Source organism: Megachile rotundata, chromosome 16 (assembly GCF_050947335.1).
Source record: "Megachile rotundata isolate GNS110a chromosome 16, iyMegRotu1, whole genome shotgun sequence".
NCBI classification, from domain to species: domain Eukaryota; kingdom Metazoa; phylum Arthropoda; class Insecta; order Hymenoptera; family Megachilidae; genus Megachile; species Megachile rotundata.
In genome coordinates, this window is record NC_134998.1 from 9,322,679 (window position 1) to 9,350,046 (window position 27,368).

The 27,368-nt window shown below is 39.4% G+C and overlaps 4 protein-coding genes and 1 long non-coding RNA gene across 15 annotated transcripts; 2 read left to right on the top strand and 3 right to left on the bottom strand.

Moving 5' to 3' along the window:
• Positions 1 to 24: 24 nt before the first annotated feature.
• On the bottom strand, positions 25 to 9,035 carry LOC100880472 (uncharacterized). Of its 2 annotated transcripts, none has more exons than XM_076540965.1 (8): positions 8,575 to 9,035; positions 7,659 to 8,182; positions 6,577 to 7,592; positions 5,632 to 6,496; positions 5,177 to 5,526; positions 4,727 to 5,099; positions 4,590 to 4,657; positions 25 to 4,480 (listed from the first exon to the last, which is right to left on the bottom strand). In XM_076540965.1, the coding sequence occupies exons 2-8, from the start codon at positions 8,106 to 8,108 to the stop codon at positions 3,538 to 3,540; spliced, it is 4,065 nt and encodes a 1,354-aa protein (XP_076397080.1). In that variant the 5' UTR covers positions 8,109 to 8,182; positions 8,575 to 9,035; the 3' UTR covers positions 25 to 3,537. The 2 variants fall into 2 exon arrangements, with proteins under 2 accessions (XP_076397080.1, XP_076397079.1); XM_076540964.1 differs by having other exon boundaries at positions 4,590 to 4,660.
• A 123-nt stretch (positions 9,036 to 9,158) lies between these two features.
• Positions 9,159 to 14,122, bottom strand: aux (cyclin-G-associated kinase). The gene is made up of 7 exons (XM_003707470.3): positions 13,885 to 14,122; positions 13,167 to 13,228; positions 12,509 to 13,094; positions 11,668 to 12,452; positions 10,877 to 11,599; positions 9,694 to 10,800; positions 9,159 to 9,611 (listed from the first exon to the last, which is right to left on the bottom strand). The coding sequence occupies exons 1-7, from the start codon at positions 14,006 to 14,008 to the stop codon at positions 9,504 to 9,506; spliced, it is 3,495 nt and encodes a 1,164-aa protein (XP_003707518.2). The 5' UTR covers positions 14,009 to 14,122; the 3' UTR covers positions 9,159 to 9,503.
• Positions 14,123 to 14,526: 404 nt separating this feature from the next.
• On the top strand, positions 14,527 to 17,690 carry Atg7 (Autophagy-related 7). Of its 3 annotated transcripts, none has more exons than XR_001097191.2 (10): positions 14,527 to 14,650; positions 14,716 to 14,938; positions 14,998 to 15,469; positions 15,536 to 15,852; positions 15,932 to 16,232; positions 16,301 to 16,648; positions 16,720 to 16,835; positions 16,907 to 17,201; positions 17,261 to 17,390; positions 17,449 to 17,690. XR_001097191.2 is itself a non-coding variant. In XM_012295112.2 (9 exons), the coding sequence occupies exons 2-9, from the start codon at positions 14,742 to 14,744 to the stop codon at positions 17,321 to 17,323; spliced, it is 2,109 nt and encodes a 702-aa protein (XP_012150502.2). In that variant the 5' UTR covers positions 14,527 to 14,650; positions 14,716 to 14,741; the 3' UTR covers positions 17,324 to 17,690. The 3 variants fall into 3 exon arrangements, 1 of the variants encoding a protein (XP_012150502.2); XR_001097194.2 differs by having other exon boundaries at positions 17,485 to 17,690; XM_012295112.2 differs by having other exon boundaries at positions 17,261 to 17,690.
• Positions 17,691 to 18,154: 464 nt separating this feature from the next.
• Positions 18,155 to 27,079, top strand: LOC100879356 (Tondu-domain-containing Growth Inhibitor). 8 transcript variants are annotated; one of them, XM_076540989.1, is made up of 7 exons: positions 18,393 to 18,513; positions 19,028 to 19,108; positions 20,034 to 20,266; positions 23,356 to 24,022; positions 24,988 to 25,158; positions 25,692 to 25,898; positions 26,334 to 27,079. In XM_076540989.1, exons 4-7 carry the CDS (start codon positions 23,908 to 23,910, stop codon positions 26,411 to 26,413), a joined length of 573 nt encoding a protein of 190 aa, XP_076397104.1. In that variant the 5' UTR covers positions 18,393 to 18,513; positions 19,028 to 19,108; positions 20,034 to 20,266; positions 23,356 to 23,907; the 3' UTR covers positions 26,414 to 27,079. The 8 variants fall into 8 exon arrangements, with proteins under 8 accessions (XP_076397100.1, XP_076397107.1, XP_003707519.1 ...); XM_076540986.1 differs by lacking the exon at positions 18,393 to 18,513 and adding an exon at positions 18,610 to 18,936; XM_076540985.1 differs by lacking the exons at positions 18,393 to 18,513; positions 19,028 to 19,108 and adding an exon at positions 18,155 to 18,355.
• Positions 24,986 to 26,471, bottom strand: LOC143265981 (uncharacterized). Its single transcript, XR_013040841.1, has 3 exons — positions 26,332 to 26,471; positions 25,689 to 25,802; positions 24,986 to 25,395 (listed from the first exon to the last, which is right to left on the bottom strand). It is a non-coding gene; the product is annotated as an uncharacterized LOC143265981 (long non-coding RNA).
• Positions 27,080 to 27,368: the final 289 nt, after the last annotated feature.

Below are 27,368 nucleotides of genomic sequence, written 5' to 3' on the forward strand. Positions count from 1 at the left end.
TATAAAGGGAAATGAAAAGCAATGTTTATTTTGAGACAATATATTTATTTCTTGTTAATATGGAGTTTTCAACAATAACAGTATAATAATAGTAGGCGTAACAAGAGAGACGAGGTAGGTTACGAGGAACCTAACCTAATACCGTACGCCAACAAGTCACCGCAATAACAGAATTTTGTGATAATTATATTTATACATATTTTTCTACCGTAGGATCTACAACAGTTATTTATTTCATTAAAGTTGTATATATCGTGTTCAGTTGCAGAAGCATCGAAAGCGACCGAACACGAATTTTGCAACTTTAGTTCTCAATTCTATAATTTACTGAATTAAAAGTTATAATGCTATGTAACTAATTAAATTAAATTCACACGAGTCAGCGAGAACTAATAAATACAATATGAAATATTCTTAATTCCTAATTGTAACAGTAAATTGAAAGAGACCCGTAACATAGAACATATTTGGCATTGCATTCTATGCAGCTGAAGAATTTACTGTTTGATTTCCACAATGCAAGACGTTCCATAATAATGGTCATTGAAAAAATAAATTTCACAGATATTAGGAACTTTGCTCTGTGAACCGATCATGTTTATGCATAGAATTCAATGAATAAGTTCCTTCCACTTTGCTCGATTTACTTGCTTGTTTGTAAAGTAAGTATTGATTATTATAGTTTCTTATTGATTAATATTCCATATTCATGTCCATTATCTTAGAAATGTTCTCATGATAGAGTCATGGATTAAAATTATGTTGTAAACCTAAATAACAAGAAATTTTACATTTTATATGCAGTTTCTGCTGATAAATTTTGAAAATTGGAAGATTACACCTTTGTAATATACATCATGAGATTTAATATGATGATGATATCATTTGGCAGGATTTTAAAATCAATGTAACAATACTTGAAATTATGGCAGTGTTTCATAGTGTAGAATAATCTTATTGCCATTAGACATGGAATTAATATATTAAGGCTAATACGATGCTAATGATATTTTAAGTACTAATTTTTAGAGTTACTTCTAAAAACTAAAGTGCAAAAGTTTACATTAGACTTGTTAAGCAGCAACGGCAGCTTCTAATCTCTATCCACTGTAATCTCTTGATTTCTATTCCATGAATTTTATGAATTCTGAACATATATCAATATACTTCGAATAGTGTTTGCTTCTTTTTAAAATTGAAACTGAGAACACTTCGTGATATTGGTTTATTGGATGGAAAGAGGAGAGTGCTAAAAATAGTTGGAAGTCAAGAATAAAGAATAGAGTACTGTTTTTTCTTATATTAGATAGGCCGATTTGTGCGTATGTACTGTTGTAACTATCATTGGTTAACAAGACAATTATGTGCAGTAATTTTTTGTCCAATTTATCAACATAAATAAAATAATGGAGTGCAGATATCTCCTCTGATCTTTCCATGCAATGTTCCAATTATACAGGTTCTTGTTGGCGCACAATGAAGTAGGGGGCTCGACCTTTAATTCAGTGCAATAATGCCTTTTCAGGTATCTAGAGTAGAAGACACATACGTACAAGGACTTTCAGAAGATAGGTTTTGTTTATACAGTCGGAAACGAATCAGGAAAAGAACACGAGATCACTACTGAACCAAATTACTGGCAGAACCCGCTTATCAAAGAATATTACAACTATAATTAATTTAATACGTCTATCTTTGATTTAATTAGGCTCGGGTGACTCTAAACTGGCCCCCTATATATTTGTATTTTGATTATCTCCTGAATCAATTGCAATATATATTTGTTATCCAGTAATATTTCAACTAAGCAAGCCAGTCACGCTTCTCGCTTCAAAGGAAAGTATCGAAATCATCTTTGTTGTTTGTGAACAAACATTTTTATCATCGTGTATAAGTTGATGTCAAAAATGATAAGTATAAATGTAGGTGTCAGTGATTTATAAACGATGAAATTAACGATGCAATTATCCAGGACACTTTCATCGGTAGTAGTCATGTATTATCATGCATTAAAATGAAAATACTTACAAATGTATGTAATGTACCTCAGCGAACAACCGATTGGATCATGAAGTTTTAAGCGTAGCCTCAAATCCATTTGTTCAAGGATCGAAGGTACTATTCGGGAAAGTCTCTATGTCTTAAGACTTCCAAGAATTTCATGAGTTAAAATACAGTGCCTAACGAGAAACTATGAAACTAAATTCTCTATTTCTATACGTATAATTATAATTGTAATATAGCGAATTGCTCGTTAATACAATAACGCTATATCCAAGTAAAGAATTGGGCGGATCAACTACTCCTAAGGCCTCGCTCATGAATTAGTTTTAATTTAGTCCCACACATTCATTCTAACAGTCTAGGTCGAATAGTAGCGTCAAACAAGTGGTGATTTCGTTTTCATCTTAATCGAGGTGACGAACGAGAAAAGAAAAGGAACATTGATCGACGACGGTGTATTCAATTCCGACGATGTCTCGCGATGCGTGCAATTCCTGAACAAATTTCGCCTGCCATTTCGAGACAGAAAGTTACAGGACATTTGTTACGGAATGACGATTTGCTATCACGGTTTGGAATCGTTAATAATTACTATGAGCAATGATCGATTTACATATTTGCTGTACAAAAAAATGATTCGTTCGATCGTAATTTCTTCCGCCTATAGTAATCTCTCTCTCTCTTTTTAGCGGGTATGAGATAATCGTAAGATTACGTGTTTCGCAGTAAGTGGTCATTCTACGCCGAGAGTTCTTCGAGCGAGTCTCTCCATTCGCGATCACAAGGATTATCAAAGTATACGGCAGTATTCGGATATCCGATTCAGCGAAATTCCATGCACCAGAATTTCTCAACTTTCGCATATCCATTCTTTCGTTCTTCTCATTTCCGATGTTTGGATCAACTCATAACGTCAATAACTAGAGGACCAACTGTTTCTTTGTGAAGCAACTATGGTCTCGTCTACGGCAAATGAAAGGGAAGTCGAGAAATACGGCAGTGTGTACACGGGTGTCTATCGTATCGTTACGGCGAGGAGAGACCCACCCAGACTGACGGTTAATGTAGAGTTAAAATGCCAACAAGAAAATATTTTAGTATTCGTTTAAGTACTACGTATTTAAGACATTTTCTCTACTAAAGTTTATAGCACTTTTTTCAATCAACGTACTCTATCATATTATCAATGTACATAACAACATGAACAGACAAAGAGATTTCGCTTCTCTCCGTTAGAATTTCTCTCTTTCGCTCTCTCTTTCGCTCACGCTCTTTCTCTCTCTCTCTCCCTCTCTCTCTCACTCTCACATTAATTTATTTATTACTCCCCCCCTCCCCCCACGCCCCCGGGGCACTGTGTCTGTGTTTCTTAAAACCATTTTTTTTTTTTTTGTTTTTGTTATAGTCTGTCGGATTCCTCTACAAATTGACCTATAAATCTGATATTGCTTAAATCAATCAAAGCCCCTCAGAGGCAACGATCCTCAAAGCTTGCTGCTTTCAAGAACTCTTCTAAATCGGCGTATACGTCTATCAAGGAGGATGGAGATCACGATGATGAGCTCTGGCACTTAAAATAGCTTTCAACTCTGACTCTAATTGCTTTTTCGTTCGTTCGCTTACCGACCGGCCTCCTACCACCGGCTGCGCGGTCAACCTTGGCGACGGTAGATCGGCCATCAGCTTACTGGTGTCCCGGGTCTCGTGACTCCTGACGCGTCGTATGGGTTTCTTTATGGGCAACACGTCGTCTTGGGTCTTCTCGTGCGAGGGACGCTCCAGGGACAATGTCATTTCTTGACCTAGCGTATAAGTAGAGCCTCTGCCGACGGTCTCCGTTGATCTGGCTAAGTCTATGGTGCCGGAGCCCCATTCGCGGGACAACTTTCTTCCTATTGTCGAGGTCAACTCGTTGTTCGGAGAGAGGAGAGGACTCTTGGACATTTGGTAACCGGAGGAATGAGGTGGCCTCAGCGTGGCGAATACCGGGAACGACTGGCCACGTTTTGCAGGACTACGAGCGTACCTTGGTGTGGGCGCACCACCGCCGCTCGACTCACCCTTCATAGTTGACGTGGCACTTCCGGTCGGGTCGCTCTTCGTTGGGGCAAAAGGTCGCAGTGTTGCACTGCCGCCGAAGTGCGAACCCAGACGAGGGGGCGGTGATCCACCGTCGCCGTGGCTCAATCGTCGACCCACCGTCTCCAGTGGACTTCTCGCTCTAAGATTAGTGCTGCTTAAAGTGAACTCCCTGGGTTTCATCGGAGTATCCAGACTGATCGGAGACAAGCCCAGCCTGGAACTCGACAAATTGGTGGAGCTTCTGCTTTTTTCTGATCTCTTGGGACTTCGAAGCATCAGAGGGCTCTTGCTCCAGCTCCTCTCTCTTTCTTTGATGGCTTTCTCTTCTTTTTTGATCGTCGACACCTTCTCCTCTTCCTCAGGAACTGTTTCTATCTTCTCCTCTTGCTGAACTCTATGGAATTAGAACGGTTAACTTGTTGGTTGCTCTGTAGAAATTTTAAAAGTAGTAAAGTAGAATCGTGTTTGAATTTTATGACGAATCTCTCAGCTTTGATGCTTACCTTCGTATCTCCTGAATCATCTCGAAGAACTGCGCTTTGCTTTTACGTCTGCGACGCTGTTCGTGTTCCTTCTGGAACATGGTCACCTTGTAGATATGCGATGAACAAACGAACTAACAGAAACGAAGGCTACTTACTCGTTTAACGCTTTTTTGAAACAAGGAGGTAATTTGTCCCTGTCGTACTGTATGAACCAGTTCTCTGGCTGCATGGTGCGGCGACACCAGCTCCACGCAATTAATGAACCTGTACAGTTTCTGCGAGAAAAACATTACGTTACGGCTGCGCCATATAGAATCTTCCGGTCTGTGTCTCAACCTGGGTAACGTGTATTTGTAAAACAAGTGCTCCCCGGCTAATATAATAGTACTAAGCACGACACCCATTCCTAGTAGACAAAATACACCAGCTACGGATGCCACGCCTAAAGGTCTAGGTTGACCTCTTTGCTCGTGCATGAGACCTGCGTCCATACCTTTTCTCCCTCCAATACAGGGTAAACCACCGTACCTAAAAAATATCATCTACTTATCATAGTGTCAACGCATTAAAAATCTTTTCACTGCTCTGCTTTTTGAATACTTTACCATTTCTCTTGCAAAATGTCAAGTAGCCCTGTACTCGTGTAATTGGCTATTACTTTTGATATACTTTCTTTCAAAGGATGCCCTTTAGCAAGAGCAACGGCATACGTGTCCTCGTTTATGGTGTCCCCGATCTTTTGCAAACGACATCCGTCGTCTGTCGCTCGATAATAATCCAAAATAGGGGTGTCTGCTATCAGTATATCTAAACTGCCATTCCTTAATCTTTCTACGCCCTCGGCGACGTTCGACAATGAATACCGAGCCATGTGAGGCCATAAATCGGGATTCGCTTTTTGCACATAGTACTCGGCCGCTGATGCCCTTGGTGCACCGACTTTCTGTAACAGTAACTGTAACACCACCGCTACAGGTAAGTATCTAGGAATGATGAGAATAATCTGCCAGATATCTTTCTCCTTGCTAGTATGGCTTATAGCTTATTAACACATACTTACGCTTTTGTCGTAATTGCTCCCTGCGGAATGAAAGAAAAGACCCGCGATCAGGGCAGCTATGTTGGCCGTGTAGGAAGCCACAAAAATAACAGAGAAACCTCCCCAAATGTTGATGAGAAACTTGTTAGGCCAAGATTTCGGTGCTTTGAAGGCAACAAGGTGGCCACACAGGAGGCCCCACATCACCCATAAAGCAGAGGCTAACGAGAAGTTCCTGTTTCGTTGTCTACCCCAAGGGTTCAAACCAAAAGGGCTTAACCATTCGTATAGAGCCACTGCTATGGCAGTGAAGTTCAGCGACGTAAACACGGCGATCCATAGCTCTGTACTGAATGGAAACAGGAATGCGAACAGTGGTATTTCGTAATTTGGCTTTGGTGCCGTGAGGAAGCTCACTCCACTGAAGAAGTAAGGTGTGGTGAAGTCGACCACTTCCGCTCTGCGAGCAGAGACACTCAAGGGCGCGAAAGCCAATTGGGCTCGGCTAGATACCAGTTCTCCCATTATTCCATTCCACGTACCGCTACTACCGTTTCTCTTACCGAACAGACCATCTTTCACCAAGTACAGGTCATAACGGAACCCCAGTTCACGGGACACCAAGGACAGTAAGTCCATGCTTAGACCGTAACAACACATCAGGATATTCTCTTGACGACAGAACAGTCCTCTTAGGCAGAGACCCTCCTGCAGGTTCGTCACCATGGTGAACGGTGAGGCCAGTGCTGTGACGATGCGGTACATGGGCATGCCAATCTTCTCGCCACCTTGTTCCAGATATGCTGGCACGATTCCACCACCTGGCCAGATTATTGTATCTAAGTGAACCTCCTTCCCACCTTTAACTGTTCCCACTTTGGTCCACCTATCAGGGAAAAATTCCATTAAAAATTTTATTTCACTGGTAGATGACATACTTTCATATATACTTTATTGTTAATAAACCTTAATTGAGTCTTGTTACCAGGAAACCGAATAGCCTGTAGATTCAATAAATGAAATTTAGCCTTGTCTTTAGAGACCTGACTTACAGCCTTTCTCAGTTTCTGTGTTAGAATCTTTGAAACATTATTTCTTATTTCGCTGTTTAAGAATTTGAAGTTTCGTTTTGGGAGACATTCTGGTACAAAATTATCGTCCAAATGAGACTCTCCCATGTAATTTAGTTTCGGTTCAACTTCCAGAAACGTTTCATCTAACGCTTGAGAAGTTTCCCGTATTACTCTGGATAGTATGGTATCACTGCCCATTAATTTAATACCAGATGGCCTTAACGCCAGCATACCCACTGGCATAAAATCTTTTGAGTTCAACTCTTTACTTGTTATTCTAATCTCTTCGTCGTCGTCGAAATTAAAGCCTTTGTCTTCTTGTTTACTCACGGATTTTTCGTTCTGCCATCTGTAATCTTGTAATCGATGTATATCATTGGCTAAGCTTGGCAAAGCGTTCAATGATAACTGGCTCTCAGGTACGAGATTTGCGGCTCGACTTATACCCTCAATCGGAGCAGGATTTTCATTCGTTGCAATCGATGCTCTTGAGCCGTGTATGATATGAGAACTGATTATATTTGGTTCATTAGGTCTTAACTCTGCCTTCAGATCTAACCAGAGCCACAAAAATCTTCCTGCGAGCATTTCATATTTTCCAGCAACAGCAATTATTTTTCTTGCGTTGTTCAAATCACAACCCATTACTATAACTCCTCCACTGCCACCTTCTTCAGCAACTCGTCTCAGCCTCATTCTCAAAGTTTTATCGTTCGTTGGAAGATGTATGATCGTTCTAGGCGTTAAAGTCGTTTGATTCGCGTGTAAAAGATGAGTCAATGGAAGCAAAGTGGTATCTATAAGAAGAGTGAACGCATGCCAGTTTGCTCTGTGCATCAAAGCAGCTGCAGCTGCTCCCACTTCTTTGGTACTGGAGCCTATACGACTTTCATACTGTCCAAGATCTCCCTGTAAAACACAATTTTTGATTAACCATGATTATTAACAAAGAATAAAGCATAGTTTTTCACAAACCTGTCTAAGGAAATCTTCATGCGTAAATGGCAGCCATAAAGTTGGAATATTCAAAGAAGCCGCAGCCGTAACAAGAAACCTGGCTGCTGATCCTCCTCCAATGACAAGGTTCAACACTGTTTTCCCACCTTCAATTTCGTTACAGAATTTGTTCAGTAATGATAAAGGATTAGGGAGTAAATCTTTTTTTGGCGGTGCCTCTACATAGAATACACTCATATCTGCGTGAGATGATTCCAGCCTTGCTTTTTCCCATGCTTTCTGTACGTCTCTCTTAAGCGAACCTTGGGATTGTGACAAACATAGCACCAATCTCCACGCAGAATATGTTCGCGATCTTCCTTTGACAGCCCTCACGGATCTAGTAGAGTCCGTGTAAGAGGAAGCTATCGAGCAAAATAAAATTGCCAGTAAGAAAAGAAATGTAAATTTCCAAGGGCTGCCAATCATCTTCGCGTTTTCTCTGTTTCTCCGGTATGCTTATTTAACTGGTTTGACTCACATCATCCATATAAAATACTAATCTAGAATTGTTAAAATAAAAATTTATGTGATTTGTAGTTTGTAATTAAGTGATTTGTAGTATATATATAATTGTATGTATTATAGTCATAGCCTCACACTGTTGACAATTGCAAACACAAATATTTTAAATTATTAGTAGCTTTGTACAAATAGTATCATAGTTAAACTTTTAGGTATAAAATAATCGCGCGTTCGACAAAATCAATTTTTTATTTTATATTATCTATTTTTCACGATACTGTCACATTTATCATTCTCAATGGTTTACTTTAGCGTAAAATAATATGATGCTCGTAAGTAATGAGTTGAAACATAAAATTAAGCTGATCTAATTTAATCCGATTTATTCGTTTATAGGGCATTAAAGTATCAAGTATCGAGAACAGTTTACCTTTTACCGAAAGGAATTATATCCCGTAGGTCCGGTGGTGGATGAAGCAGAGCACGAAGATTACTTCTTAACCGCCACATAATAGTTATCGATTAGATAACCGTACAAATCGTCGTAAAATAATGTCAATCGGTCAATGAGGAAGACAGGGATGAACCGTCACTTGCTCTTTTCTAGACGTCCTACCCCATGCATAACAGCCATTTTCGTGAAGCCCCTCCCTTTAAGTTTCACCCCTACGTTACACACTACTTGCGCAGATACGTGCTATATATATACGTGTTTTTTAGATATGTGTGTTTGTAGAACCATGAGGCATTGAGTTTCGAATATAAACGCATCCTTATAATGCTCCTTTTTCATATCCATTTCTTTTTTGCCAAGAAACGACCTTGCTATATACAGAGCTAATTAACTACTAAGCAAAATCGTACTTGCTTAAGCCTCTAAGGAAGAATACTACACAAATTTTTCATTGTTCAATTTATTTAAAAATCCTAAAGTCTTTAAAATTTTCCCAAACTTATAAATTCTAAAATCTTGACTTTAAAGAACTGACAGATAGAGGGTGTTAAACAAAATACTTGGCCGGAAAATATCTTTATATATTTGGAACCTTCCTTAATTTACATTTGCCTTATATACATATATACGTTATACCACAATACGCTTAATACAGTAAGTGATCTTACAAGGCTTTATACGATAAAGATGCATATACACAGGTAGCCATTCAAATGCAACTTCAAACATTTCATTTTCGCTATCGAATCCGGTAAATTTTTGTCGCTACAGCTAAAATAACATAGCTGGAATGTAACACGGAGTTATCTTACATTAAAATAATATTCTCGGGTCTCTTTCCGCTAGGAACTACCTTAATCATGGACATAAATTTCATTTTTTGCAACAAGTAACAGTAATTGGAATTAACTAAATAAGTTTTGTTGTGACGCATCATTCTCGAATGTGCTCCAGGCATTGTTCAGTTCCATAAAAATCAATTTTGCTATATTTTCGTTGGCCGTCCCTGCTTGCTATAACAATAAAAACAGGAATATAGTTAGTCGATAATTCAGACTGATGTTAATTGTTTACAACAGTAATTCGATGGAATACCTTATCCGGATGCACAGCCAAACAAGCTTTCCTGTAAGCTTTCTTAACATCTGCCGCTGTGACTAATTGGTGCATTTCGACACGTTGCCACCTGTCAGCCTCTGGCCACAGAACAGTATGCATCGAACAAAGAAGAGCACGTAAATTGCCCTTCTTGCCTTCTGTCCATTCGGCTATCTTTAACCGATCTGGATCCATCGTCTTAGCAGCCTCAACTTTCCTCATTTGATTTATTGTCTTTGGACTGTCCTTTTCTGCTTTTCTCGAACTGAAGAAGTTGTATCCCTGACTACCAAGTAAATCTTCAAAGGCATCACCGCTGGATTTAGTTGATTTATTGCTAGAAGCACCACTATCCGCCATATTATTCTCAGTAGTTGCATTTGACCTGTGCGCATTAGGATTGGAATGAATCGGTGTACTAGCTGGCGCAGGACTAGCTGATTGTGGAGTATTCGAATTCCTTGGTGTTCCATTCCAACTGGACGTTAAACCAGTCCCCAGAGAACTGGCAAGATTAGCGAATGGATCCTTGTTCTGTGCAGCAAAGTTTGGAACACTGGAGTTCCGTGGAAAGCTCTCCTCGGTGTTCGAAGGTTTCACGGTACTCGATTTAGAACTTGGCATACCCCCTAACAGATTATTCGCAGAGTTTCCACCCAAAGGATCGAACAACAAATCGTTGACTTGCTGTTTGCTGTTGGATTGACTCTGATCAAAAAATAAATTGTTCATACTTAAGTTATTGTTAGTATTATCGTTTTTCGTAGGCTGATCGTGTCCAAAAAGTAAATCATTTTGGACGGGATCACTAATATTGGGTGCGGTGCTTTTTGCTTCTTGCTGAGTAAAAACACCAAAACCTGCTAAGAGATCATTTTCGTTTTGACTAGAGCTAGAAAAAATGTCTAATCCAGGGTTTACTGGAGGCTGTGGAGAATTTAAGGTACTGGTATCTGGCATTCCTAGGTTTAGTAGATCGGCTTCTTGCGGGATACTTTCTTCTTTAGTCTTTTCTTCTACAGTTTCTTCCGGTTTAACTTCCTCTTGCACGTTGACGTTACTTGGTACTTCAACTGCTGGTGTAGCTGATACTTCTTTCTGAATCTAACACAAAATTAAAATATTAGAAAACTGCGTATATTAGCTACCAAGTAATACTTTTTTTATTCCAAGTTTTTACCTCTTCTGGTTGAGCAGTTCTAAAGTTCTCTAATGTTTCTTCCATTTCTAAAGTGGATCCAAATAATGGATCTGGGATCAAGTTGCCAGCCGCGTCTGCCTCCCAAGGTGCTGGTACCCTAGCTAGCTTCGAATTTTCTTCAGCTACCATTATATTCAAAACAACACGGAATTTTCCTCCGATTTCAGGCGCGTCGTCCAAATCTTTCTTCTTAAACGTTAAAGTATTTTCAGTCAAAGGTATGTAACCGGTGTGAAAGTGAACACACGCAATTTTAATTCCAATTATACGGCCAAGTTGCTGACGAGCATGGAATATTACTATAGTAACATCTCCACGAACTGTTATGTTTCCTAACGCCAAGGAAGCTTTCCCTTCCATCATGCCAAACAGTCGCATGTCCTCATACTCTGGCCGCTTGGTGGAGAAAACTAATGCACCATTACTATAGACATCTACGTAGGGTCGGCAGCCATCTTTTGCTCTGGTAAACAACGGCACCGGTTGTATAAGTAACGAGCGAAGAGCCAACGGCTTCGTATGAGGTTGTATACCACTACTTAATAAGCTCATGTAATGAATACTGCGTAATTCCGATGGTTGCAATTGAGGTGGCTGACAGCGCCTAGTTGTGAACAGTGCTATCGTTTCTTCAGGGGTCGTTAATGCTTTAGCATAAATGAGTAAAGTACAAGCGATAGTGGCGCTCGCTCGATATCCATCCTGAAACCATCGTTACAGCTTTAGTTCTTGGTTTATACTTGCATAATAAATATACAAGGTATACTCACGGTACAATATAACACTACAACGTGATTAAAGTCTGCGTTCAAGTATCGATAAATGTCCTGGCAAATTTGGTACAACGCAGACAACAGTGGAGCATTAGATTCCGACGTAGCATAGGCAAACGAGCAATCGATATGTCTACCAGGAAGCCTAGTCACGTTCGGTCGTGCACGGGATAAATTGTATAATTGAATACGAGCCGGAGGTGGATGTCGAGCTTGAAGAAAAGCTCTGACGTCCTCCACATGATTGGCTCGATAGGCAGATTCTATTCCATCCGCTGGATACGGCATTATTAATATACGTGACGTTAAGTAACTTGCATCTAATTCAGTTCTAGCCATGCTTTGTTGCACGGAGTGCATCACTTTGCTCGAGGTATCTTTTAAGTTACGTAGAATACTACCAGCACCGCCTTTTAACGAACTAAATAGGCCTGTCGATTGAGCAACCGGGACCTTCGCGACGGCCGTTTGAACCGGTACGGGTCTCGGAGGTGGTACATTTACCGGAGGAGTTGGCCTTGGTGGTGGAGCAGGTGTACTCGGTGGTGGTGCAGGTCTAGGAGGAGGTGGTGTTTTAACTGGAACTTCTATCTTCGGGGGTTCTCTGGGATCAAAATTATTTGATTCTGCTATTGCTGCGAGACGTTCCAGTATCATCGATGTCGTGAGTCTGCGTACCGGAGATACTTCTAAACAACCTTTTACTATGTCATGGAGACAGGCTAGACGAGGATTAGCAGGGAGCGGTGAATATTTGCCGTTAACGATTGCAAGTTTATTACCTGTAAACACAGTAACAGTGACAAAACTGATGTTGTTATTTAAATTCAATGCATACCTTCAGGAAACGGATGCCTTAACGTTATCAAGGAATACAGTATACAACCAAGTGCCCAACAATCGACTGGTGGGCCAATAGGCTCATTGTTCCATGTATCCATCATTTCAGGCGCGCGGTACATAGGAGTTGTATACTTTGCCATTTGATCCTCTAACGTGGCCCGCTTCTGAGCGTTCCATGACGGATTCGGTAAAATTTGTTGGGTTGAAGTACTACCGAAATCGCAGAGTTTGACTAAACCATCACTTCCAATTAAGAAATTTTCTAACTTTATATCCCTATGTACGAATGGTTCAGGTTGTTGACTGTGCATGTGATGCACAGCTCTGGTTGCTTGATAGGCTACTTTACAAATTTGGGCAAGTGATAGGGAATTTGTTGTTAAACTTCTAAGTATATCTGCTACGGTACCACCAGGACATAATTCTGTCACTAATAGATATTCGTATCCTTTACGATCTTCACATTCTAAGCGCTGAGCATATAGGTATTGAATTACATTTGGATGACCCGATAGCCTCTTTAAAGTTTCTATTTCTTGCACAATATTTTTATTAGCCTCATCGTCAACTGCAAAGAGTCTCTAAAAATATAGATGTATATGTTATAACATGTTTTCAAGTATATTATAATAATGTAAATATTGTGTGTTTACCTTAAGAGCATATTCTTTTCCTGTGTTAACATCTTCTACAGCAAATACTAAAGCCCAACCACCTGTTGACAGAACATATTCATATGACAACAATAATAAAAAATTTTACAAGAATGAAAAGGAGAATGACACATGTATAAACAATCATTATGTTTTGCAAATGGTACACAGAAATATGACTAAGTGTTGAGATATTAAGATGTTTGTATTAAAAACTTTATTTTTGTGAGAATATTTTGTTTTTAAATTTCATAACAAAGATAGATATTGATATTTCTGAATGAATCCATAGTATTTTATCATACAAAAGTCTGAACCTAATTGTTTACTATGTTTAACTTTTGTTTTTTCTTAAAATATGCATGAATTACAGTGCATTTTTATAAAAAAAATATATTAAATTTTTTTTTAATCAAACACGAAAACTTTTAAATCAATGCAAGCAAGTAAATATTTAGCTATTTTTAATATATTATAAAGCGTAATTTAAACATGTGATGTATATACATCTGAATGTCAAAACTTATTTGACACATGTCAAAAGATTGAGGAATTGACGGTGTTCGCACAATCAATGCGATTATTTTGCATCACCATGGGGCGTTAAAATGAAAAACGAATTTGTTCACGTAGAAATTAGGAGAAGTCACTGCAAAAGACGAATACTTTACGTGAATAAAATGATACAGTGAACAAGTGAAAGGGTTGACAGACTCACCCTCGGCAAGTAGCCTAGTCACACGTAATTTTACATTGTTGATTTCCAATATTTGTCCCACGTATTCGTTTGTATTTGTAGCACCATTCAAGTATCCAAAAGCAGATCTTAAGTAATCCGACATATTTCTTTAAAATATCCCTTTGAACCCCCGAAAAGCGTCTTTCAAAGTTACAGTGCAGACAGCCGATGCTGTCCGGCCATACTGTCTTTGTGACGTCATCACCAGTACCGTACGAATGTACTTTTTAATGAGAAGAGATAAAAAATAATTTACAGCTTTCTTTTTAATACTGTCAAATTATAAGGTCATGTAACGTGATAACTTTAGAATCAATTGACAAAATCAACTGTTTTATTATTTTGCTATTCTACTATTTTAATGTTAAAGTATTTCTATCATTCCACTACTTTCTAATACTACCACACTACTATATTACAATAAAATGATTGTCATTATTAATTTTAGGTCAAATAAATGAAAAATGGAGGATTGTCAAGAACGTTTATAAATACCGCTTTTTCATTTGTTTTGAACGTGTATTTTTATTATATTAACATGCGCATGCGTGTATATAATGTCTACAAATTTCGTACATCTGCCACACAAAGTACACAATAAATAAAAATTATTTTTTTCAGTTCTATGAATTCCGTCCGCATCGTGTCGTCAATTTAATCATTATCGGCGATTATAGAGTGGTCTCAATAGGATATTTAGATAAACAGACCACGGACGTTACTGGAGTTTCCAATACAGGCATTTGTGAGTTTGTCATTCTTATCAAATGAAGCATATTGAGCATAACATTAACATTAAATCATTTTCAGATTTCTTATCTGTCAGAGGCTGAAATATGTCGAACTTTGTCAAATTCACACCTCTTAGGTCTACTACAGATTGTACTTTTTGGGCTAAATTTGCAGAACTGAAAATAGATAAATTCAAATTGGATGAAAAATCAGTAATTAATTTATGGGGAATGTACAATCTCGAATCTCTACAAGAAGAGAATAATAATCCATTAGTAATGGATTGCACATCATTCAATGAGTAAGTTCAATTTGGTTACTTGTTAAATACAATTAGAATTACATGTTTATCATTTTTAGAGATACGGAAACATTTAATCATAATTCATCTGTAGTTTGTTCGGGGCACATGATTAATACCAATACTTTTGAATCATTTCGAAAGATAGATCCTGAGAAACTTATTGATACTGTTGGAAAGGATTTAATTATTAGTATTCAAGATGGATCAGTATTACAGAAACCATGGAAATTGTCACTATTTTTAATAGTGGCTTATTCAGATTTAAAAAAGTATAGATTTCATTATTGGGTTGCGCATCCTACTCCTTCAAAATTGCCTGAAATGTATTATCAGGGGAATCCAAAACTAGTTGATGAAGAATTCCCGAATACTTTTGATAATCTATGTAAAGGCTTTTCTCAATTGGATAGCAGATCTAAAAATTATTTTTCTGTCTTAATATCTAAGGAAGGTGACATGAGTATTGTTGACTTAGCAACAGGAGTTAATACTATTATGACAAATGCAGCTGATTCAAAAGGATTGCAGGTATTGAATATATTTCATATACCAACATTGTTTATCTCAATTTCTATTCATAGTTTATTTCTTTAGGATAACAGCGAAGTTTACTTTGCATTTTATGATCCTTGTACAAGTATTCAACCTGGGTGGCCATTACGCAATTTGCTGTGTCTATTGTTCTGGCACTGTCCTACATATTGCTTCACAAAAATTATTAAAATTATATCTATACGAGGAAATAAAGCACACAAAAGTATTGTTTTCAAATTAAAAACTAAGGAATATGATGATTCCAAAGCATTTAGAGAAACTATATTTGATTGTCCTTTGGTTGGCTGGGAGAGAAACGCAGCTGGTAAAATGGGCCCTACTATAATTGATTTATCACATTACATGGATCCAGCCAAGTAATTATTTGAAAACCTAGTTAGATACAACTTCTATTTGCATTTAAAACATTTCATTGGAACTTGTGCTGTTTATTAGATTGTTGGATAGAGCTATTAACCTGAACTTGAAATTAATGAAATGGCGTCTGGTCCCAGATTTAGATTTAGAAAAGGTTAGTAATCTTAGATGCCTTCTATTGGGTGCTGGCACTTTGGGTTGTGCTGTAGCAAGAGTACTTCTTGGATGGGGAGTGAACAACATAACTTTTGTTGATAGCTCCAATGTTTCTCATAGTAACACTGTGAGACAAAGTTTATATAATCATGAAGATGCTGTGAAACATAAGTACAAGGCTCATGCAGCTAGAGACGCACTGCTTAGTATCAGACCAACTATGGTAGGTAGTTAAACGTGTTTTTTATATCATATAATATTTCACTGTATTAAATTGTATTAAAAACACAGAACGCAAATGGCGTGGTCCTACACATCCCAATGCCTGGACACGTTGTTGGTCAAAGTATGATGGCGTCTACAAAAAAATCACTGGAACAGTTAGAGGATCTTGTCGAGAAGAACGACGTAGTTTTTCTTTTATTGGATTCCCGTGAAGCCAGGTGGTTACCCACTGTTCTATGCGCAGCGATGAACAAAATTGCTATCAACGCAGCTTTAGGCTTCGACTCGTATACAGTGCAGAGGCACGGTACACGCGATCTTTCAGTTCCGTTTTCTCCAGATTTGGATATAAAGAATCCTTGTGGTGTAGATTTGGGTTGTTACTTTTGTAACGACGTAACACAGCCAGGAAATGTATGTACACCATGAACTGTCCATAAGTTGTAATTTCCATTAGTTTTATGTTTATTTTCTACATTTTACAGTCACAAACTGATAGAACATTGGACCAACAATGCACCGTTAGTAGGCCAGGTTTATCACAAATGGCTGCAGGATTAGCTGTTGAATTACTGGTAGCCATAACACAGCATCCTCAGGGGTAACTACGGAATAGGGACTTTCTATTAATTAATGAAATTTAATTTAACATTCTGTTTTCACACTTCACAGCATCGAAGCTAGAGCATTAGTGGGTAATAACAGGGACAGTATTAGTCAAAACGATACTGAATTAGTTGGACTGTTAGGATGTGTGCCGCATACGATACGCGGGTCTCTCTGGAATTATGATATGCAGTTGACAATTACGCATAGGTTCACTGCCTGCACAGCGTGTTCTGTGCCTGTTATCACGGAATATAAAAACCGTGGTTTATCGTTTGTATTGGATGCGTGCAATGTGCCGAATTACTTAGAAAATTTGTCTGGATTGGAACAGATATTGAAAAGATCCGATATAGAGGATGTACGTATTAACTAAAACATTCCTGTAACTTTTGGTTTTTATTCTGTTTTTAATTCTAGCTTTGCTATGCGTTGGATAACATAAGCGACGACGAAGAAGATCAAAAAAGTGATATGCCTTGAAAACTCATCACACGTGTACACATTTTACCTTGGACGAAGATGCGTTGTTACATGTACATAGATTAAGGTAATCCTTACGCGATAAAGCGTAATTCTGTAATACTATAATACAATTTGTATTCTAGAATTTGTATAATTGAATTTTATATGCGGTGAAACAGGAATGTAATGGCAGATATATGTGGATCTATTCAAGCGACTTATGTATCTTTACATTCGCCCGCATCTATTCTATTTGTTTTAATATTCTTTTTATTGTAAGATTGACTCTCGACATAAGCTTATGTCCTTGTAATGCTTTTCGATCTCATTTTTAATGATTGGATAGCGTGAGCAGGAATATAGTAATAAATGTTATTAAAGCATTGTTTATGGTAATATTTTCTGTATTATCCTTTCAAGTCCTGTTCAAAAGAGTATACGATAGTACTAGAATCTATTCATGCAAGTTAATATCCATAATCATGCTGTTCCTCACAATTAATCATGCAATCCAATAGTCGCGCAAAAATTCAATCCACTGTTATCCAATCACTGTTAATGTTTCAAAGATATAAAGTTCTAAAGATTCAAAGTTAAGATATCCAAAATCCCAGTCCTACTTCCTTGACCCAGTCACTTGTCTATTTTAAAAACAAAGGTAGGCGAAGAAAGAGACACTTTTTATTCTAAGTGTCATGTTTTTATTTAAAAATTGTTTATATTTTAATAGTCAATGCTGCTCATACATTCGGTATTTCTGCTTTAGACCATATTTATATGAAGTATAGCACAGCTGTAGTTGGCAATTTTGTCCGTAGATCGCGCTGCAACGGGCAAATACCATACATTCCATTGTAATGTTGAAGTAGTGGGGAAGCGAGGCTGTCTCTCGTATGTCAAGCAGCCTGTGTTCCGTGTGTCCGCCCGCATACCATTAGATTTTCATCATTTTCAATGAAAATACGTGCCGTGTGTTAATTCGACATGCCATCGTACGTCGTGCCGAATGTTTGATCGCAGTTTCGCGCGGGTGTCATCGCGTAACGTTCGGTAAGTAAAGACATTCGCGTTGCAAGAGAACCACCATTCGATTTACCTCGAGGAATGCGTGGCTCGCTGCTTTTTTTTCACGCTACGCCGCATTCCTCTATTGATTCTTGTGACTGACGGACACGTTACTCCGACAAATACTTCTGTTCCGTCGCCTGGTCGGTAAAAATGTTCTTATTTCATTCGAAATTCACTGGCTCGATTTGCTTTCGTAAAATTCCTTCGTACGAAATCTATTTTACGCGCCATAACGAGAAAACATTATTTTTTATGGTATTGGTCATGGCTGTATGCGTGTGTGTGCATTGCATGCTGTATGCATTGTTACGCGATACTCAAATGCGTTCAACGTTTCGTTGATTCATCGCTTTCAACAAATTCCGTTTACCGATAATTTTTTATCGTTATCAAACTTTGGCGGTCTCTGAAATCCGGTAATCTACTTACGCCGAAACACTACGGGAGGTATCATGTAATATTTTCCAAACAAACTAAAAAGAATAACGCGATAATTAATGTGGTGATTAAATTTTATCGAGAATCGGACAAGCGTAAATTGCGAGAGTTAATCGAGGAGTAAGGTTTTGGATTCAGATCATGAGATCATTCGCTATATCTTGTTTCGATAAATTCGTTCTGAATTTTGTTAAACGAATGTTTGTATTTTATTAGCAAATAACGTGGAAGGGTTGCGTTTGTGGACTTTCCATTTTACGAAGAGCAAAGAGGAATGCGAGAGTATCGAGAGATAGGGTAATTCCTGGAAAGAATGTCAATTTCGAGAGGCCATTGTTTATATCGTTCGAATGAAATTGCGATGCCGTACGACGCCGGTTGCGTGGAAGTTTGGAAAGAGAGCAGGGGGCGTGATACGGGAGTGAGAAGAGAAACAGTGGCTAGTGATGGACTCAAGAAGTTGTAGAATTCATGTTTCATAGCAGGAATGTGCAGGTATCCCACATTCCAAATTCTGTCTTTGTAGAGTCGGAATGATTCATATGTACTTATCCTTGTTCAAACTCCAAATGTAATCTAACTTAATTTCAAGTAAGAATAAGTAGATTTGTACAATAAAAGTTGTGTATTAGATTAGGTTAAATTTCTAATTATGTTAAATAATTTTAGCAATGTCCCAATATCGAGAACCCTGAAGTATTCATCTGAAGTCTCCATAAGCTTTCCATAAGGATATGATCACCTGCTTCCCATCAACAAATCCAGCAAATCCTCAACATCCATCAAATTCGTCATCAGTTTGAAATTTGAAAGAAGTGGACCGTTTCAGAATTAGAAGCAATGCAAGACTTCCAGAAATGACCTACTTTTGAAGTCCTCACTTTACATCCGACAAAGAGCCATTTCGTGTTAAAGACTGTTCTCATCTAACGTTCGAAACTGTTCAAAATCCGATTCGTGTAGCGTGTCGAGTCTATCGCTAGTCCAGCGCGCTAACGGTGGGTGGAGTGGGATCGACTGCACGGCGGGGTATGTGGAGACTCGCGAAGCAACGAAGGGGTGGGTGGGATGAGGCGAGGAAAGAAGCGAGAGGCGGGCCTCTGGTGAGGGGTCCGCATTCCACAGACAATGTCACGTTTTTTAATCCCCGTTTTACTTTATTTGTGCTGGCTTCGGCCGCGAGGAAGGCCCCCAAACAGTTAACTTCGACTTCTGTCCCTAGCGGATTCCTACGTCGGTGCCGGGCTTCCAGCGGTTGCTCGTGGACGAGCACCTACATCGGGCCGTCCTTCTATTAACGAACTCGTCAATCACGTATCGGTATCAAGGGTAAAGCCGTTTGCACTCGAGGACACACATCGGCAGACAGTTCGGAGGCGGTTCCTAGGAAGAGGGAGATGTCCGCTGTCGAAAGCGCCTTGGACGTCCTCTCCAGGGCGGCGACGATGGTGCAAGGTCAGTTTAGTTGGAGGAATCCTTTGCATTCCATTGTATACTGGTACCAACATTTTTATAATATGTATAGCATGCCATTGAATGTCTGAGAAATATAATTGGGTATAGTTTTTTAGTTCTACGATAGACCTCACTTTCGTGTGGGATCCTTGAATAATCTGATGCTGAGAAGAGTTTGATGGAGGTGGGAGAGGGTGAGCAGAGACGTAGAAATTCTTCAGAGGAAATTTATCTGTTAGATTGGAAAATTGAGCTCTGAATTAGTGAAACTACTTGATACGATCTACTCAATGGACTGTGTATATAGGTGAAGAACATTGATCCATCAGCTGTTCTCAACGATAAGCTACGGAATTTTTCAATGTAGTCCGCGCGATGAAATGCACGGTCATTAAAGCGTTAACTAGCGTTTCCATGAATCGTTGTCAATGGCTAATTGAACGACGATGGATTCTGGTTATAGGATCGCAAGGAGACCGCGATATTTCGGCCCAGTTCAAGCTCGCATTCCTACGAAATGCCAATTTCGCGTCGAATTAGATAACATTGTGCAGTGTTTATTTTAGATACCTTGCCGGTTCTCCAACGCGGCCGTTGGCAAGAGACACTTGAAGCTTCTTCTGACGCGTGTTGTTCGCCATAGCGAAACGCACGTGATTGTTGTTTGATATCGCTTTCTTCGATGAACACCTCCCTGTGCAACTACTCTTTGCTTTCGTTCTGCTTTCGAAACTTAAGAATGGAAAGTTTTGATGCTAAACGGTAATGCCTTTCGATGAAAAATCGGGTCTGATTGCAATTTTTTTTTATAGCTTTTGTTGCAAAATAAAACAAATTCCTTATCTATAGTCGAATTGTTTATGCGCGATAAAACGTATGGATTATAGATAAATTTGTTTGTTTAGGCTCTTAATTCCTCTGACCCTTTTCCGTTTTAAAGATTCAGTTATCTGTCGGTTTAGAATGGCATCACTGTTACCTACATATGAGAACACATTCTGTTGCGACTATTTCATTATCAATTATTTAAGTATTAGATGTTTCTATAATTAAATGTGGGATAGTGAAACGTTGTGAAAATGGAAATGGTAATCTATAAAATACAGTAGGAAAAACTCCCAAAGTATAATATATCAAATATAAATATTCAAATACTAAAGTAATCGAATTTCAGATAAAGATATTAAAGTACCAGAGCCCCGAATAAGGATGTCATTTTTGTCGAAACACATTTTGTATATCGTTTGGAGAAAAGGTTCTAGAAAGCAATCAAGAGCAAAATAACAGCGTGTCATCGTACGAGGTCTACGAATCGCTTTGGAAATAATTTTCATAAATCATCGACTCCTATCGGATCGAACAGCAGACCGTAACGAGCTGTGGTTCGCTTGTGTGGCGAGAGTGTGACTGGTTCTCGTGTGGTTTGTTGTGATGGAATCCCGAGCTCCCGAACCTGTTCCGAATACCAGGCGTAGTTGCACTCGGTGGCGAACGATGGCGCGTTCAGTGACTTTCTCGGGCCAAAAATATGTTTACCATAAATTTACGAATTATTAATAAGCATATTCGAGGCGAACTGGTCCAGTACCCCGATATTTTTAGGAATCTTCATCGGAATCTTGCCAATTAATTTTGGTGGATCGATGAGGTTAACTGCTAGTGTTGATGGATTTATTTTAGGCATGGTTTATCGTAGCAACAGTATTTTGTTTCTTTTAAATTTAGATACGGTACAGTCTCGCTATATGACCCTGGACACTATTGACATTATTTGTTATTAATTCACTGTCAAATATTTGAAAATTTCAAACTTCCTAAATTTTTAAATGATAAATTTCTGTATCTTTCTATGTGCTGTCATGCTGCTGGAATGTCAGTACTATGATGCCATATAGCAGGACTGCGCTGTATTTCTTTATATCCATGTTGAAACGAAAAAGATTGATTTAAACTGGGATATTAATTTTCAGTGGTATTTCATTCGCAGGTTTCTCTAATTCAGCACATTCCTCTGCCTGCGAATTGCGCTCAACTCGATTGTTTCTTTCTGAATAGAATCTGTTAATTTGGATTACCGAAGAATGAGGAAGAAAGAACGACATAAATCGTCACATGTTGTGCAAATTCACGCCCACGAGCGATGGGATTAGCTGTTAAACGAACGTCTGATAACCGCGTGCGATTACCTGGTCTCTTTGCTATTAAAATACTCGGCATTCCTGCTCGATGCTTCACGATTCCTCGAGGATAACGTGGCACCTTGATCTTGCTTGGGAATTATGGCGCTGACAGCGAGTTGGCGTGCTATAGCTTCACGAAAATCAATGAACTGTTCAAGGTCACTTCCACACAGTTTAATTATTGCATTCTTTTATTTCTATTCTCTCCGTCCAAAAACGTATACAGAGTCTTCAAAAGCACCTCGAAAAATATTGGTCCTTTTGTTAAAACTTCCTTACATGTTTAAAAAATGTTGGAATAATTTTTTTTGAACATTTCTGTGAGCAAAATTCTTCAAGTTTCTCCGAAGCTGGGAAGGAAATTGGAATTGGAGAGTTCTCGGTGGGATCTCTTATCGGTTGAATTTTTTTCGTAAACGTGACGGCGTGGATGGTGTGCACGTGCACTCGATGCACATGTGCATAGGTGAGCGTGTATCGATCAGCTTTGGCCGACGTATTCTGCCTACCTGAGGAAGAAAAAAAGGGGGAAAAGAGGAAGAGGAAAGAGGCGAGTTAGTTGGCCATAGGTGCATGTATCTCCATCCTATAGAATCATCTACACACACGTGCGTTCGTGTAGCCATCTAGTGATGGCTTTAAGTTCTTCGAGATCAAACTTCTTGATCTATTGAAGTGGACTTTGTAAGGAATTCATGGAACTTATCTTGGAAGAAGGATATTGTTAAACTGATCCTCAAGTGGAATATTTAATTTAGTTGCTACTCGATTTTTGAACTGTTCTTTGATAACCTTAGATATGGGCCTACAAGTTATAAGTATTCTCAGACTTAACTAGTACTTCTCAATCAATTATATTTCTGTATTTGTTCTTGTAATCGTTCAAACACTAAAATCGTTTATTCGTAGGTAGAGATTTGTTCATAAAGTTGGCTGTAATCGAGCGAGACAGACACCCATCGCTACACCCATGCGTGCAGCTCCTGCATGTGTAAAAGGCAAGCTTCCCCATCGTGTGGTGGAGGGGGCAGACGACGGGACGAGGCGGATGAATGAATGAATCTTAAGACAGTCGTGTAAGAGGGGCATTCACGAATCCACGGGTCTTTTCAGCGACGTTTCTCTCTTCCAAAAGAGCACGGTCTTCGTTTCTTTATTTTCGTACCTTGGCCAATGTTTCCACGATTATGACCCTTGACCTTGGTTTTCTGGAGTATTCGGTGCGTCGATCGTCGGTTCAAATTTGCGACCACTTGACCACTCGACCGCTTTCCTAAGACGTTCTCGAGGCCAGGACATCATGGAAGCCACTTTCTTCGGCGAGAGGAAGATCCTTACTCGAGTCGAGTCCTTGGACGATCCGTGTGCCAAATAGCATCATCGTTCCAGCGTTCTTCTTCTATTTCTTCGGCGTTCGAACTCGAGGATCGCGTAGGGAATCTGCAAGTCGTAAGGTTGACCATGGAGTCGAAGAACTGGCTGCTCGTGGCCGATAAGTGGAGGTCGGAGACAATGGAGGTCTCGTCGAAAAGGAGATGCCTTTGGCAACCGTGGCTCAACGTGGAGAAGCCACGAGGTACGTCAAGAAGTGATCTCCTCGGGACTTGTTATCCATTTTTCTACTCAATGTGCCAAGTGTTCGTATCGTGTTTGCAGAATTTGAGGTAGAGGATGGATTTCATAAGTGAAAAGAATGTCCTTGTAGAGCGAACCTCTGAAAAGTAGGAGAAGTCAGAAATACGAGAAAGTTAATTGAACGGAATGATCGCAGGCTCACCTTCGATCCACACGTTTGGTCCATTCATCTTTTGCCTGCTTTGGCTCATCCTTCGTCTTTAAACCAGTTTGACCGTCTTCCTGACGATCCTCTCACGGCTATTAGGCACTTCCTGCCTCGTCCTGGGAACCGGACTCTTTCCTTTACTGCCCTGTTCTTTCTCTTCCTTCAGTCGTATGCTCGTTCTCGATTGTTCGAAGGGTTGTCAGCATCGATTTCCGATTTCAGATATCGTGGCGAATGAAAATAGGTAACCCCTGGTATTTCATAAATAATGGGGGCGATAAGCTCGGGGATGCGCAACATTTTTTCTCACGTTTTTTCATCTCTGATACATTTGCTACTAGTTTGCTTTTATAAAACATTTTCATGTTGCTGTCTCTCGTTTGCAAAGTCAGATGTAAACAATAGGATATTTATTCTGTTATCTTAACAATTATGACAAACTATGTACACATAAGTGAAAATAGAAAGCTGGACTCTCTTCTTTTTCTCAGCTGTTCACTGTGATGCATGCAACAAAAATTCATTGGCAGATCACAATAACACCTGTATTGTTTTCTAATGCAGTACATTTGGTCTATAGTGAAAAAGGAACATTGCTGGTCCATCATAATTTTCCAAATGAGATATTTTTCAATTATACTGATATTAAAAATTTATTCCTCAACAAACCACATACATATTGTACACATAAATCTACTACAAACCATATATAATTATATAAAATGTACAAAAAGCTCATGCACTTTGTGTTTTCACAGAGGAGCGACCAAAAGCGACGAATTTACACCGGAAACCAAGCAGCGCGTGGCGCAAAGAGCGTAGGAGAGATCCAATTCAGAGTGAGGCTCTCGACATGTCTGCAGCCAGGGTTCATCATCACCATCATCACAGCAGGCCCAGCGTGATCGTGCCAACCACGCCGCAGCCTGGTAAGCAAGCACGCAAGCATGCCTGCTGCAACCAGGTCTCGTCGCGAATTCGTTAAAGCGTGTTGCGTTGTTCTTGGGCTCTCACAGGGGGCTGCAAGGGTGCCTATTGTCTGACACTGGGGTGACTACGCGCCATGACAATGCGGCGTGATGCACGGGACGCAGATGCGTGCGTTTCAATCGTGTTCAATAGAGGAATACGGTTAATCTGCGGCCTTTCCGTAGGATTCCTTGCGGCTAGAACGAAAAATTGTCACGTCTCTCTCGTTGAACGTAATTAACGGCGATCAGAGTATTGTTTAAACGCGTGGAGATTATGTCTGGACCCCAGAGTCACACTTTTCAAACTGTAGGGGCGAATCAAAGGTGTAAAAACTTTGGGGAAAGATGTAGAAATGTTTGAGAGAAATTTATTTCAATGACGAATAATAATGAAGTAGGGTGTTTTACAAATTTAACGTAGGTGATCTGGTTGTAAATTCATACAAATTGTGTTTGAGGCCAAAGTGCTAACAGAAGTAATTATTTACCAGGTACAACGATCGAAGACACGGCAGTAACGCCTACTCCATCGCTGACACCGTCCGCAGCAACAGCAGGAGGCCAAAGAACCGGTATTAGAACAGTGGGTGGCGTTAGTGATCCTGCAATAGACGAACACTTTAAGAGATCATTGGGTCTGGAAGAATACGCGGCCGTTTTCAATGCTACGACTACTGACAAGGAAGCAGGTCTCAGCGGTACGACAGTGCGAGAAACTAATCTTCTTTAAAAGCGGAAGAGGGATTACAAGAACAGTGCATACTTGTTCGTTTTGATATACATATGTGTAACTTTAATTACATGTATTAAAAGCTTACGTGTGGCATTTGATATTGTGAAAGATTTAGTCCCTGCAACTTTGATCTTTGGAAATTTAGGTCCATGGAATTTTGCAGATTTTTTTCTAATCTTTAAACTTTGGGTCTTCAGAATTTGTTAACTCTTTAAACATTGAGGTTTTTAGATTTGGAGATATAGAATTTCTGGAATTATTTGGAACTTTTGAACTTGAAGATTTAGCAATTTAGACTTGTACCTTAGTATATCTTCCTCTTCCTGATATTAATTTAATAGTAACTAAACTGTCAATGGAATAAAGGGACAAATTTCTATTTTTAAAATTCTACTTACAGTGGATGATCACTTCGCAAAGGCGTTGGGCGAAACCTGGACGAGGCTGCAGGCAACCAGTCGAAGCAAAGACTCCACCTAACTGCCGGACAGTTATCACGAGTTCCATGGGTGTCGTCGTTAAATTGTCGCCGTTGTCTTCGTTTGGTGGATATCCACTCCAGTGTCGTATTCCATTACTCGCCGATCAGAAGTGGTCGTCACTCACGACAAACTATTTTACTCGACAATCCGAATTCGGAGATTGACGGTTCACGCAACGACAGAGTACCTAAGTGTCCTTGAGTGCGCAGGATCACATTCGTGGATAGCGAAGGACGAGCTCAGGATGCAGAGCAAGATTAATCGAAGAGCAACGTGCTTTTCTAACCTTGCGAATCGGATATTGTACATAGACGCATAGTATTCTTTTACTGTACGCCATTATCACGACCCTAGAGGTCAGATGTTATTTATTACGAAGTTCCATACTGCCTCGCTAAATAGTTAGTAGATCCGTTCACTCTCGAGAGTCTTTCGAACGAGAATGTATACGTTGAAGGCGAACCGAGAGCCTGAACGGACTAACCTGTATGTAATAATTCTTCAGCTAACCGTTTACGTTTCTATACATGTACGTAATGATATGTTGTAATTATAGAAAGCCGAGAGACTTTATAAACGACGTAGAAAATAAGGAACCGTGTCGCGGTTGAACATTGTATCGAACAGAAAAAGAGGATACATAAAGCGACTGATAACATTTTAATACCGAACTCTGGTTGTGCAATGCATTCCTCGAGCTTCTCCAGATTCCCCAAGGGACTGCGGATTGCTAAGAAGAGTAGTACTGATTTCAAATGGTGCTAGGAAGTCTAGTACAAACCCCAGCACGCACAGAAGTCAGTACCTCTGCCTTCTTATTGTCCTCAGTTTCTCTCCATCTCTGGCGTTTCGAACTTAGGACAAGAAAACTGCGAGACACTGCACTGTTTCTGCTGCACTTTGAGAAACGTCACTCTTCGAGCAATATTAGTCGGAAAGGGAACACGTTAGAA